General features: G+C 35.4%; 1 protein-coding gene across 7 annotated transcripts in view; it reads right to left on the bottom strand.

Moving 5' to 3' along the window:
- Window positions 1-13,316, bottom strand: part of SPAG17 (sperm associated antigen 17) — a 116,477-nt gene that overhangs the window by 64,105 nt on the left and 39,056 nt on the right. For 6 of the 7 annotated variants that reach the window (XR_005823983.1, XM_040572481.1, XM_040572473.1 and 3 more), the window contains 10 exons: window positions 10,102-10,257; window positions 9,288-9,369; window positions 8,802-8,920; window positions 7,777-7,914; window positions 7,584-7,694; window positions 6,840-6,990; window positions 4,979-5,209; window positions 2,785-2,873; window positions 2,004-2,120; window positions 374-528 (listed from right to left, as the gene is read on the bottom strand). Coding sequence is in view for 6 of the 7 variants with exons in the window: in XM_040572481.1 (XP_040428415.1) it covers window positions 374-528; window positions 2,004-2,120; window positions 2,785-2,873; window positions 4,979-5,209; window positions 6,840-6,990; window positions 7,584-7,694; window positions 7,777-7,914; window positions 8,802-8,920; window positions 9,288-9,369; window positions 10,102-10,257 (1,349 nt within the window). In the remaining variant the exon portion in view is untranslated. The remainder of the gene's footprint in view (window positions 1-373; window positions 529-2,003; window positions 2,121-2,784; window positions 2,874-4,978; window positions 5,210-6,839; window positions 6,991-7,583; window positions 7,695-7,776; window positions 7,915-8,801; window positions 8,921-9,287; window positions 9,370-10,101; window positions 10,258-13,316) is intronic. The other variant, XM_040572490.1, reaches the window with a different exon arrangement.

Here is a 13,316-nt window from a genome sequence, read left to right on the forward strand (position 1 = left end):
CATGATTTATGTAAACATAGTTGAAAAAAAGATAATTAAATTTTTAGACAGTTTTCTTTTTGACATCCTCCACCTCAGCATCATTTTTTTGATGTGCATATCCATAAAATAACTTTGTGTGTATGTATTATCATATTTTTATAGTATGTGATAAGCAGTTACATACACAGTTACTGCATGGTTCTCCTCTGAAAAGCTTTGTCTCATCAAAAATACTTTGATATAGTACTGCTCTCCACCTGCATGACTTGCTTTCTCGTAAATATAGTTACATCATGGTATCTTTTCATTTCAGAGCTTTGTTCCAAGCATGACCATGCAGACTTTAATTGAAAATGACTGTGAATGAGATATGAATAATAAAATTAATTACCTGAATCCAACATTAGAGTGTAATGCAACATCCCAAGTCTCTTGGCACGAACGATACTGATTCATAGGATTGTGAAGAACCATTAGTAAAGAGTTATCTTGGGTATGATAAAAGCAATCAATACATCTATACTCTTGGGTTGCAGCATACAGAACCTGAAAAGCAAAGAAACAAAAGGTACATCCTCTCTATATACAGTAGTATGTGCAGATGGTACACAGCAGAGCTTTTAGCTGGTACTTCTGAGGTACATTGGAACTTCACTCTTCCTGCAGGATGTACGCAAAGCACTTGGATTCTAGCAATCTGAAGTGTTCGGGTATGTGGAAACTGAACTCCATTACTATGCATATTGAGCATAGGTACTCACTATCCTCCACTTTTGAGACTGACCATGAATGAAAAATATCAGCTAAAGAATAAAATTATTGTTTATATCTATTTAAGATTTAAAACCAAGTGTTTAAATACATAACAAATAAAAGCAGAACTATTGTCTAGCAGGTAGAGAAAAACCAACTAGCTTCTGTTAAGTTAGTTTGGTATCCAATTTGCTACTCTATGACCTGTACACCTCTGAGATTTACTGTGTCCTATATTATTCCACTCTGTTCTGGACAGTCCCTCGCTTTTCAGTGTTCACATTGTCTGCAGGCTGTAACTTATTTTTTAGTTATAGACAGAAGAAAGTTTTCTTTCAAACCATCATTTTTACAGAACTATTGAACTGAAGTAAAACTGAAGTAATACTATGACAAGTATGATTTAAATATGAAAATCTCATTACCAGCTGGTTGTAAGAATTGTGCTTAGATGTGACATTTAGTATAGGAAATAAAGAAATATTATTACCAAAATATTGTTGTTTTCTGTTGCAGTTATTTTATATCAGTATCTTTTGGCTAGATTCATTATTGACAGTTCAATTAGTATTAGCTATTTACCTTGCATAAGAAGGAATTCCCCATGTACTGAAATCTGTGACCAGACATGCAGTGATGCTAAAGTGGTGCTGAAATAGCAGCCTTTCCTCAATGCTTGTATAACATGTGTGAGGATCAAAAACAAATTGAAGCATGTTAAGCTCAAGGCAGCACACAGCTTACACCTCTCCCAAGAGAATGCCTATCACCTTATGCCATCTATACCTGAACTTATCTTTCATATTTGTTTTTCTGTCTCACCGCAAGAAGAATTTTGGTCTTTAAGCTTGCAAGATTTCTATAAATGAACCTTGTAGCCCTGAGAGGGTAAAGCATGATTATGACAAAATTTTCTATTTGCCCATAAAACATATGCTGAATATGTACTTGTAAAGTATGCTGCTACATACAGTGGACTTACGAATCCCATAACTGTCATGGAAGATCACCTCTAAGATCTTTTTTTTTTTCCATCACGCATTTAGTTAAAAGACTCATACGAAAAAGAACAGCTGCAGTGCCGCCAAACCACAAAATAAAAAACAAGTACAAAATTCAGTTTCTTGTTTGAAATTTAAAGCAGCTGAAGAACAACGTGTTTTGGTGAAAATGTTATCAGGGATAAAACTGAACCAATTCCACTACTAATTCTTTGTGAAGCATTCTGATGCACGACTGTATCTATAACATTGTCAGTTCACAGATACCTGAAGAAGAACATGGGGTTGAAAATACTCAGCAAAACTCCAGTCTGTCAGACAACGCTTCTGAATCTTTTTTATTTCTTCTAAGTTTGGTTCTAGGCCATTATTTTCCAGACTCACCTCAAAATACAGCAAAACAAAATAATGAATATCAACATTTCAGTGTCAATTGTATCAAGTCAACTGTAATCTGTTGTCTTAGTAGACGGCATCCCATGTTGCATCACAGTTAATTGCATAATGCTGCACATGTATAGAGCCGTATGGCAATATTTAATAAAAAACACAACTGCTCCCAAAGGTTTTTGCTTTTGTCTTTTCTTTATGGCAAACATAATTCATCTATTTTTATTATTAGGTTATATGTTTTTGAGTGCTGTAAGTAATTATGAATATTTTGACAGGTCCTATGAAGTAATCTTAAAATTGCTATATTTATCCAGGGCTGTATGGCAGGCAGGTGTTTTTAAAGAAGCTAAACTACACAGTCTATTAGTTTGACAGTTTGGCAATTTCTCTCAAACTCTCATCCAAGTATTTGAACCCTCGTATTCAATGAAACCAGTGTTGCCAGTAGTAGCTTCACCAAACCCCATCACCTTAGAATTCAAAGAAAGTGATTGCATAGTGCTTAAAAGATATGTCACTATTTCCCAAACATCACAAAATTGACATTCTCATGCAGCATTGCAAAGGAATCCACGTCAACATTTCCCAGCATTGAACAATATTTTCTGTTGTCTCATACTATAGAACACAGTTTAGTCCACTCAATCACACTTGCCAGATCAGAACAAAAAAGATCCAATTCTTTGCTCAAAACAGGATCAGCTGACCAATCTCTTCCATCCTTATCATCTGTTTCTGCATGTCCTGAAAATTGAAAGCAGAATTTTAAAATTGCTCCAGAAATTCCAGTCCTCAATGCTAAGATCAAAGTTCTGCAATTTCTTTAGCCTCCTCAATGAGATTGCCATCAAGTTGAAGCTTTCTTTTATGACACTAGTAAGCTAAATACATGATACACCTCTCCCACACTTTGAAATCCATGTACAACAACAAGCGTCAAATTGTTCAGTGAAAAAAAAAAGAAAAAAGAAGTCTTTGTAAGTTCCACTCATATTTTCCTCTTGATCTGTCCTGTGATGGCCTTGCATGGTCAAAAAGATTACAAATATCTAAGAAGTGTCCTCAAGACTCAAACGTGAAGAACCATTTTTCTGCTTACTACCTGAGAAATGACAGTTATTCCTTTGCACAGATTACACAAATAACAGGTAAAATAAATTATTTTTATATTAGAATTTTTGAAAAAATGTGTATTTTAAACTTTACAGAATCATTGGATTTATAGAGTTCTATTAGCTACTGACAGATTACATCTGTCAAGGATCTAACTAGTAATTCTGATGAACTAGTTTGACTGATAAACTATCAGTATTACAATGGGCACCTGATATGAACAGAATCATAAGGAGATTTTTACTTCTATATTCTCATTTTGTCTCTTTCTGAAATAATTTCATTTTAATGGAATTCTTTATGCCCTGGGTTAGGGCAGAAGTCACTAATATTTGATCAAAATTCATACATCAAGAAAAATTCTATTCCTGAGAGAAAATACTCCTGGAAGTATTTGTTCATAAATGGTTCATGAACCGCTCAGCTTCCAGACTGTTTCTCTGTACCTTTAGGCTATGATTCTCTGGAAAGTTACATCTGTTTACTGACTGCCTTTAGAAGGCTAAAGAAATCCAATAGCAATAGTTTTCTCTTCTTGGTATCTGTTTTTGTGCTGCAGAAGTGCTGAAATGTTGACAGCTGTGTTTGTAACTACAATATTTAGTATTGTGTTTAGCAAAAAAGTAAAATAAACACCAAAAAATGTTCTCACACTTCAGAAAAGAGGCAGATAAGAGGGATTCATTTTGTCCGCTCCAACATTGCAAGGAAAGGATTCCATCTAAGCTAATTGCTTAAATAACCCTTCTTTTTCCCCTGGTCACAAAAAGGGTCTAGATAATTAGCCTTGGCTAGATGCTTACTCTTAGACAGATAAAGTTAGGCCAGATACAACACCTTCATTCTGTATATACAGTTTTTGTAGAATTTCTCTTTTGCAGAACTCTCAGCTTCATTCTTTCCTGTATCTTTGCTGCAAAAGCAAGTTTTAACATAAACCTGAACATACACTTCATTTTAAATAAGTTGCAAGCTCCACTGGCTTGGAACTTGGAACTGTCAGTTCTACCATATGTTAGCCTTATTTGCTGGTCTCACTTTCTTTGATACAAAATAAATATGGCTCTTCTTTACTTCTAAATTGGGCCTAAAATTTTGAATATCAAAACTCCATGCTGAATTTACTTGCATGTGAAAGAAGAGGGACACCTGGAAGATAAAAATGCAGTAAAAGATATGTATGCACGTGTAATTACCAAGAATAGCACTTTTTTTTTTTTTACCTTTCAACTTTTTATATCATCTTCTAGAGTCCTCATGTGTAAGGCATATATATTTTCCACTCCTCTTACTTGTTCAGTGGTAATCATCGAATTAACCTTATATATCACTTTTGATTTTAATCTGTGGATGCTACTAAGGTAGTAAAAATTCAGCTGCCATTATAACTCACAGGAACTTGCATTCAGAAAGGTATTTGTTTTCAGTTATTTTATGTCTCTAAAATGTATTTGATGTCACTAGCAACTAAACAGTTTTACAGTACACATTTTTCTACACATACCGTTTTATAGAGTTGCTTAAATCAACTGTTTAATGTTGTCATACAAAAATAGCTAGTTTTTGTCTTTATGTAGTATTCCTATGTAGATAGTCAATGGGCAGACTATGCAATACTTAAAATTTGGTGATTTGTACAAGGAAGAAAAATCACTGCCTTGTAACAGCAAACGATATGGTAAAATAAATAGCAGATTCAAATTCTTCAGGAGTAACATAAATAGAGAGGTTTTTACCAGAGCCTCTTGGTGATTTCTCATTAAGCTTCGTTTCCATAAGGAAGAGTTGTCTCAGCTGTCTTGCAAACCTGGCTGGATTATCCCACGGGATATAAGACACTTCAGAATCACCTCCAACCATAGATCCAGAGCTCTCCAGGAGACCAGAGTCACTCAGCCCAGTCAGCCTCAGGCTTTCAAAAGTAAACACTCTGAAGGCTCTTTCTACTTCAGCCCAACTCAGAAGTTCTATAAAAGAATTACAATCATTAACTGAAAATGTTCTTATGGCTCAGCAGAAGATAAATAGAAGACTATGCAAGCATATTGTTCTTGGCAACTCTGCAAAAGCCAAGAACAATTTCCTTAATGGTATTGGATCAAATTATGTCAGCTACTTTTTACATTGCATTCAAAGTTGAATGTTTCCAAATTGCAAAATGATATGCCTAATTATTAATCCATCTTAAATGAAGCGCTTCCTACATCTGAATACGTACTGGCTCATTAACTTTATACAAATTATGTTGATTTTAAAGTACTGAGTAAACTTTACCAAACCAGTTAACAACTAGTTATTTTCAGCTTTAGCTCATGAAAAGGCTTCTATTATTATCTTTTTTTTTTTTTTAATCTGTAGCTTTTCAAACAAAGAACAAAGTGTTTTTTTCCTCTTCAGACAACATTTTACACAAAATTTGCATAGAAGCATGCAAGGTGTAAAGGCAATAACAAATGCTATTTATGGTTATTTGCATTGGTGTCCATACATTGATAATTATTAGAAGGACTGAACTTTAAGACAGGTAGTTCTGTCCCCAAATCATACACAGTGTATCTTCAATTTGAAACATTTTCTCTTTGGAGTAGTTAAACATTGAACATCTTGAAAATGTTGGCTATCTAGAGCAAAGTTAACAGTTGGGAGAGTTTGGTAGTATAGTATGATCTAGTGAAGACCATCAAGTTTGATATCCACCAGCTGGTGGATATCAATACAGATACAGAATTACAGAATATAAAATTACAGCAATACAGAATACCTTAATAGCTAAGACACACCTTCTAAAAAAAACATACCAACAACTAGAAACAATGCAGCTAGTGTAAACTAATCCAACACATGGGATTTTGGGAATGAATAGCTGGGAAAGTAACTTCAAATACTGTGCCTTGTATGATGACATAACTGTAACAAAACGGATTTGAATGTTTATATTTCTTAGTAGTCATAGAGTAAACTTTCGAAACTACCTAAGGGTAATTATGCAGTCTTTGGGATTGTTTCACAGTGTATGTCACAGTGGTATGCACATTACAAGAAAAGGTAACAGCATAAGTGATTATAGTTGAAGTAGTGAAGGTATTCTGCTGGTTTGATAGAGATTATTGCAGAAGCCATTTCATTATTAATTCCAGCAGGTTACAGAGAATACATTTTTAAAACCAGTTATTGTTCAATAAAAATTTTCTACGATACATGTGCTCTTCCACCACAACAATGTTGGTAAATAAACCACGTCATTGTCTCCCAAAATGCATTGCATCCTAAGATCAAAATAGCCATTTGTACAATTTTTTTTTCTTTCTCTCTTATTAAACGTGAATAAGTAATAAGAGTTCTGAGATGCTGCCAGCTCTTAGTTACGCAATATTTAATACACATATTGCCTTGCCCAAGAACCATGAAACAGAAGTCTGAAGTTAGCCTAACTTGTATGGTAGGCCAAGGCATGATCAAGAATACAAAAAATGGGAAATTCTTCAAAGGTTTTAGGTAGCTGACAAAACTCATCACCAAATTCCATCTATTCAACAGAATCATCAACCAGAAGAAAAAAGAGGAAATTATATCAATGAAAAAAGAAAATCAGTTCACCACTAGTGAAATAACGCATGAGCTCATGAACATTGGCCAAGCGTTTAGTGTTGTTTACAGTCGATGGAAGGATGAAATGGATAAGTTCCCTAAGAGGCAATTTATCCATCATTTCACGTTCAATCTTTTCTGGATTTAAGTTGTCTTGGACCTGGAACAAAAACCAAAGTACAAGAGTTAAAGTAAACTTTAACACCAGTGGATTTCTAAAAATTGTTAGAATAAATACGTCCTTTTATAGGAAAAGACGTTAACTGTGCTTAAGTCAGTCGGATATATACTTAAATTTTGAGCATGTGCTCACAGTGCGTTATTGAATCATGGTGTCAGATATTTTGGGCAGGAAAAAGAAGATGCAGAAGAAAAGAACTGACAGAAGACATAAAAACAGATAGATGTTAGAAGATATTTGTCTGTGCTAGATAGTCTCAAAAATTCTGGAATACTAGAGTAAATCAACAGAGTTCTGTATCTCTCATCTACACCAAAAGCTAAACATTCTTGTTATTAATGCAAACACTGAAATCAATATAATGCTCTGTGTTTGTGATGTCTCCTCTGTCAGCAGCAGTAACCCATTGCTTCTTAAGCAGACTGAAGATGTATTAGTGTGTCTATCTCAGTAGGAAAAATCTAGGCTATGGTGTTCTCCTTTGTAAAAACACCACTCTACCCCTTCTAGTGCATGAGTATTCGCCGTCTGCGGACTTCAGAACTGTTCATATATGATAGATATCACTATACCTTCAGCAGGTGTAATCGCTGAGCCAGAGTATCACGGTAATTAAATAAGAGAGGGTACTTGGGGGTTACAGTTTCTTCACTGTACTTAGGAGAAAAGTAGTCATAGAGATTCTGTTAAAAAAGAAAGATGCATTAAACACCAATAATAAGACTTAATTATCATTTTAGGTAACAAATAAAAGACAACACAAACCTTTTTTTCACTCTCAGAAAGTGGAAGAGAAGGAAGGACAGAAGCTATATGACCTGCAATGGTATGATGTAGCCCATCTGCCCGGCGCTCTGGCACCACCAGACTAGGTGGTGTAAGGTCTTCTTCACTTGCAATAACCTAGTAAACATGATATATGATAGCTTCACTACAGTATGACTGCTGCATAACATCCTTAAAACTAGCAAACAGATCCTGAGATAAGCTACATATAAGCTAAACACATATCCATACATTTGTAAGGAAAAAACATTTTTTTTTTAACAAGTACCAAAAATGCAATTCTGCATGTTAGTTTCTGCCCCAAACAGATTATAGAAAACAGAATTAAATGTGTTCTTTTATTACTCACTTTTCAAAGGATGAGAAGAAAAATATATCCAACTTGAAATGTTAAGAATTGTAATGATGAACAGAGATTTTGACTGCATTTCAGATGTTGGACCTTATCTTGACGTTTTTTGCCTGAGTCTATTTTTGAAGTAAGTAAACTAATTGAACTGAAATATTATTTTGAAAAGAAGGAAGATTTTCAAATAATACTACAGAGCTTTACTAACTTGTAAATTGTGTCTGAACTCAACAGAAATCAGACCTGTCTAGCGTTAGCAGAGACACACACCAATTCTAGTGTTAAGTTTGCCATAAGACCTTTGTACTGAGTAAAACAGTAAAAGTTTAGTACCACTGTTGCAAGATGTGAAAAACTGTTACTGATTTAGCTACAAAATGACAAGCTTTTCCTCATTTGATTATATTGGATCTGTAGTCTTGGAAATACGATTTTGGGATACTGTATGTACAGAGTAAGCGTGCACAATATGAAAGGAAAACAAGGAAGCCACTTTTGAATTATGATTCCTTTATATTAAACCTCCATGATCAGTGCCTCTATGCATAGTCTCTTAGCTCCATATGAAAGAGATGGATTTATTAATCTTTGATCAGTTCATTATAACAGGTCTAAGCTGAATTAGCTACAGGAATTAAAAAAATAATATTCCCACCTGTTCCAGCATGCAGTTCAGCATTAAGGGCACAGAAAAGCATTCCTCAGGAATCTGATTCAGCAAGTCATTGTAATATCTCATATCCATAGAAGCAGCCAAAACCGGAAATTCTTCCTCTGTTGTAAAAAGAAAAAAAAAAGTATTAGGATGGATTTATTAAAAAACGTCAATTTGTGTTACTGACCAGTTCAACTCCTCAACAATTTTTCTAAAAAAGACTAATAAAGTCTAGGACTGTATAGCTCTCATATCCAAGTGTGACTAGGAACAGTTAGAAAAAGTGATTCTCTGAAGAACTTATTTATCACCATTGCAGTTTCCAGAGACTTTCACAATGTTTTCACTAAGAAACTACTCTCACAACATCAAACCAGATTTGGCTTACTGAACAAATAGTTTCAGAGATTTGTGCTGTCAGATGAAGGAACAGTAAGATTAACAGTAAACAGCTACAGGGCAAGTGTTTTAATCCCTTAATCATACCCTGTGACAAAATTACTGTTGGCAGATTTTCTTCTGCTTGCCCTTTTTTCTTTGAAGGTGTAACCTGTGGTGCTGGTTGTATCTAAAAGAACAAAGATAAAGACAAGAAAATCAGAAACAAATGAGGATTGCCAAATGTAAATAGGTGGGAAAAAACAATTTCTTTTATCTTTTGCTATTTACCCTCTTATCAGATGCTAAACTTTTAAATGGTTCTTACTAGGGGAGTCAAATCCTACCTGACTCTGAAAGGAACAAGCAATGTTGTTTTATGAATGCTTTAAATGAACATTCAGTAGCACTGCTATGGATGGAGTAATCCAATTTTTTCCCCAGCACTAGTACACATCCTACAAGCTGCTTTCTTGTGCCCACTTAAGCTTTTGTCCACCATGAAAAAAGTAAAGGAACTGATCTGGGATAGAACTAAACATCTTTTTTGGATAGTTCACTGATCTGTAGCAAGACACAGTACCTCTGCAAGCATAGTGATTTTTCTAGGCACATGAAGGTGTCACCAGAAGTTATTTAAGTCATTTTTACACCCATGATACTTTATGCCAGTATCTGTATGATCCTTTAAATTTTCTTTTTTTTTTCCCTCTTTCTCCAGTGTTCTGCTTTTTTTTTTTTTCCCTCTTCAATTTTTGAAGTTTTAAATGCTGAAGACAAAAATCCCAATTTCATTCACAAAAAATTACACATGGAGTGATGGTCCAATCTGAATTTTTAGTGCAGAATTAAAGGCAGATAATTCTATCCTATAGCTAATTATTTTCTACAAAAAACGTGGTAAAGCAAAAAGGATCCTTGCCTCAGTTGCAGGTGGTTGTGTTGATTTGCTCCCTGATAATTCAGGCACATTAATAAACTTGGTGTTTTCCAAGTAGTTACAATGCTGTCTTCTCCAATCCAGGCAGTCATACATTAAACAAGCAATACTTTCAAACACTGCAGTGCCAAGTGCAAGCTATAACAGAAAATAAGGTAAAAAGGATGAAGTTTGCGTGCAAAAGTGTCATGTAACTTAAGACACAAGAGTCATTAGTTCTCTAACCAGCAGATACACAGCTGTTTATAAATTTTCCAAGGGTATTTTTGTTTACTAATTCAAAATGTTTTATAGAGTAAGTCTACGAAAACAAGGCATCCTCATCTTTATTTGCCTAAATGCTGCCATACCACAGTATGGACTGAGTGTTATCCAGCTGCTTCAGTTGTATACAGCTTAACTAATCTTAACAGTAACCATTCAAGGACTGTTGTCTCGCAATTGAAATGTAGGTTATTTTTTGGATGGGAAGGAAGAGGCAAGGGAACATAAAATACTTCTTTTCTATAATCTGTGTATGTTTCTGCTGGTGATCAACCTGCAGCATATTTGCAATGCCAGCCATTCTCCTGCCCTATGAAGGATAAAAAAATAAAAATAATCCAACTAATCAATGTCATCTCATACTACTTTCTCTCTTTCTTTCTATTCCTCTGTTAAAACAAAGAAGGCCTCAAGAACAGAAGAAAATCCATAGCTGTGCAAACAAACGAATGTCATCATATCACCCAAACATCCAAAGGGAGAAAACTGTATCTACTGAAATCTGACATAGGAAGAGACAAGTTTACAGTGATGTACTGTGGTTTTCACTAAGGTTTTGGAGGAAAAAAAAAAGTTGACACCAACAACTATTTTAAAATTAAAATGCTTTTGTACTGATACCAAACCCTGTTTCAAACCACGTGCCACACTCAGGTTTAAGTGGCTTTAGTGGCGATATTCTTCTTTTGTACAGCCTAAACATGTAATGATGGTGTCTAGTAAAACATCAGATGTCTCAATTTTAAGTTTCCTAAAATGAAGCATGGTGAAGAAACACAACTGTCATTAAGTTCTTAACTCACACTAAAAGCATTAAGTGACCCTTAAGAAGTATCAAGCATTTGCTTTCTCTAAATCTGGCCCTCCTTATAGCGCTTCAAAACAAGCGCCCAAATCACTGATCAGATGTGGAATACTTGTTGCAGTTTTCATAACGTTTGAAGCTTAGAAGAGGTGTTTGGGAGAGGAGTCATATTTGTGAAAACAGAATTTTCAGAGTTAATATTTGTGCACCTTTGTTCTTCTAATTCAATGCTCTTTTGCAAAACTTTCCATTCATATATTACAAGAAATAATTGGAGCATATGAAAATTTCAATTTTAAAGTCTTGGAGTGTTTTTCATGCACAGTCTTTTAAACAAAACAAGAATGAAGTGTGACCAGCAGGCCAAGGGAGGAGATTCTGCCCCTTTACGGCTCTTGTGAGACCCTACCCAGACTAGTATGTCCAACTCGGGGGTCACCAAGATAAGGAGGACACAAACCTGTTGGAGCAAGTCCATAAGAGGGCCACAAGGATGATCAGAGGGCTGGAGCACATCTCCTATGAGGACAGGCTATGAGAATTGGGGATGTTAAGTCTAGAGAAGAGAAGGCTCCAGGCAGACTTTATAGTGGCCTTCCGGTACTTAAAGAGGGCCTACAGGAATGCTGGAGAGGAACTCTTTATCACCGAGTGTAGTGGTAGGACAAGGGGTAATGACTTTAAACTAAGAGAGGTTTGACTTAGATTCGATATTAGGAAGAAATTCTTCACTGTAAGAGTGGTGAGGCACTGGAACAGGTTGCCCAGAGAAGCTTTGGATGCCCCATCGCTGGAAGTGTTCAAGGCCAGGTTGGGTGGGGCTTTGGGCAACCTGGTCTAGTGGAAGGTGTCCCTGCCCATGGCAGCGGGGTTGGGACTGGATGATCTTTAAGGTTCCTTCCAAATCAAGTCATTCTATGATTATATGATTCTAATTTTTACAGAGTTACAAATAATGCAACCTGACACTGCTTAATAGGACGGATACAAAGGTTAGTATAATAACAGTTTTATGAATTTACTTCCTTGCTTTCTCCTCATCTCAGAACAGAATCAGATTCTTGTTGAAAGTTCTCTGAGTCTAGCCACCCATGACTCTTGAACAAAGGAAAATATTTTTGAAAGCATTTTCCTTTATAAATATCTAAAATATCTTAAATGGAGATGACCTTCTGTATATAACAATATCATTTTTTGTAACAATGCCTAACAATTTGTCAAAAAAGTTCTCCTTCTGTATCTCTTGATCTTTCCAGATGCAGCAAGATAGGACTCAAAGACTTGCCTGGAAGCCCACCAGAACAGATTTACTCTATCCACCTATGATTTCTTGACTTGCATTCTTCCCATCTGCTTCTTTAAAGACTTACAAATGTTCCTACTTCTTTAGAGCTCTGCTGAATTCTGATAGAGAAGAATGTGAAATTACAACTACAATCTGCTGGAACAATTTCAGTGACAGATAATTATTCTTTTATTTCAGTAAAGATACGTGCTTGCAGGATATTTAAGGGCTGCAACAGGCCCCTAGAAGAGGTGATTACTGGGAAGATAGACAGGATTAAAGAACTTCTTTCTCAAAATTGGCTTCATGTTTTAAGATTAGATCAAGAATATAGTGGCGAATAATGTTGTAAGTAGCAAATCTACACCTTTCCACAATTGAGGCATTTTTAGTGAATGCCTTAAAAACCACTATGGATTTAGCCCAATTCAGTTCTGATCCCTTCAGTATCAAGGGTACTTCCTAGCTCACCAAATTGTTTATATACAGGATTTAATGTACTATAAAAAAGTGTTAGGAGAATGTAGTTTGTCCTTTAACCCTAATAATATAGACCACAAATACAGTAGGATAAATCATGGAATATTGCTTTAGCATGTTCTATTTTTCACTGCCACCACTGTGGATTGGAAGATGCTGGACCCTTTTACCTTGCCATACTTGAGATCCTAGGTTGCAAAACATTTCTAACAGTTTACGTTCCTTTCCAATGCTCCTGACTCAGCAGGCTATAAAGAGTAACACATCAGAGACATGTTTTGGGTAGGACAACAAGAAGCAGTACAAGGTGCGCTAAAACAACAGCTTATGGTCAAAAAGCCCTCTTGCATTCATTTTCATTTG

Source organism: Cygnus olor, chromosome 1 (genome assembly GCF_009769625.2).
Source record: "Cygnus olor isolate bCygOlo1 chromosome 1, bCygOlo1.pri.v2, whole genome shotgun sequence".
NCBI classification, from domain to species: Eukaryota; Metazoa; Chordata; class Aves; order Anseriformes; family Anatidae; genus Cygnus; species Cygnus olor.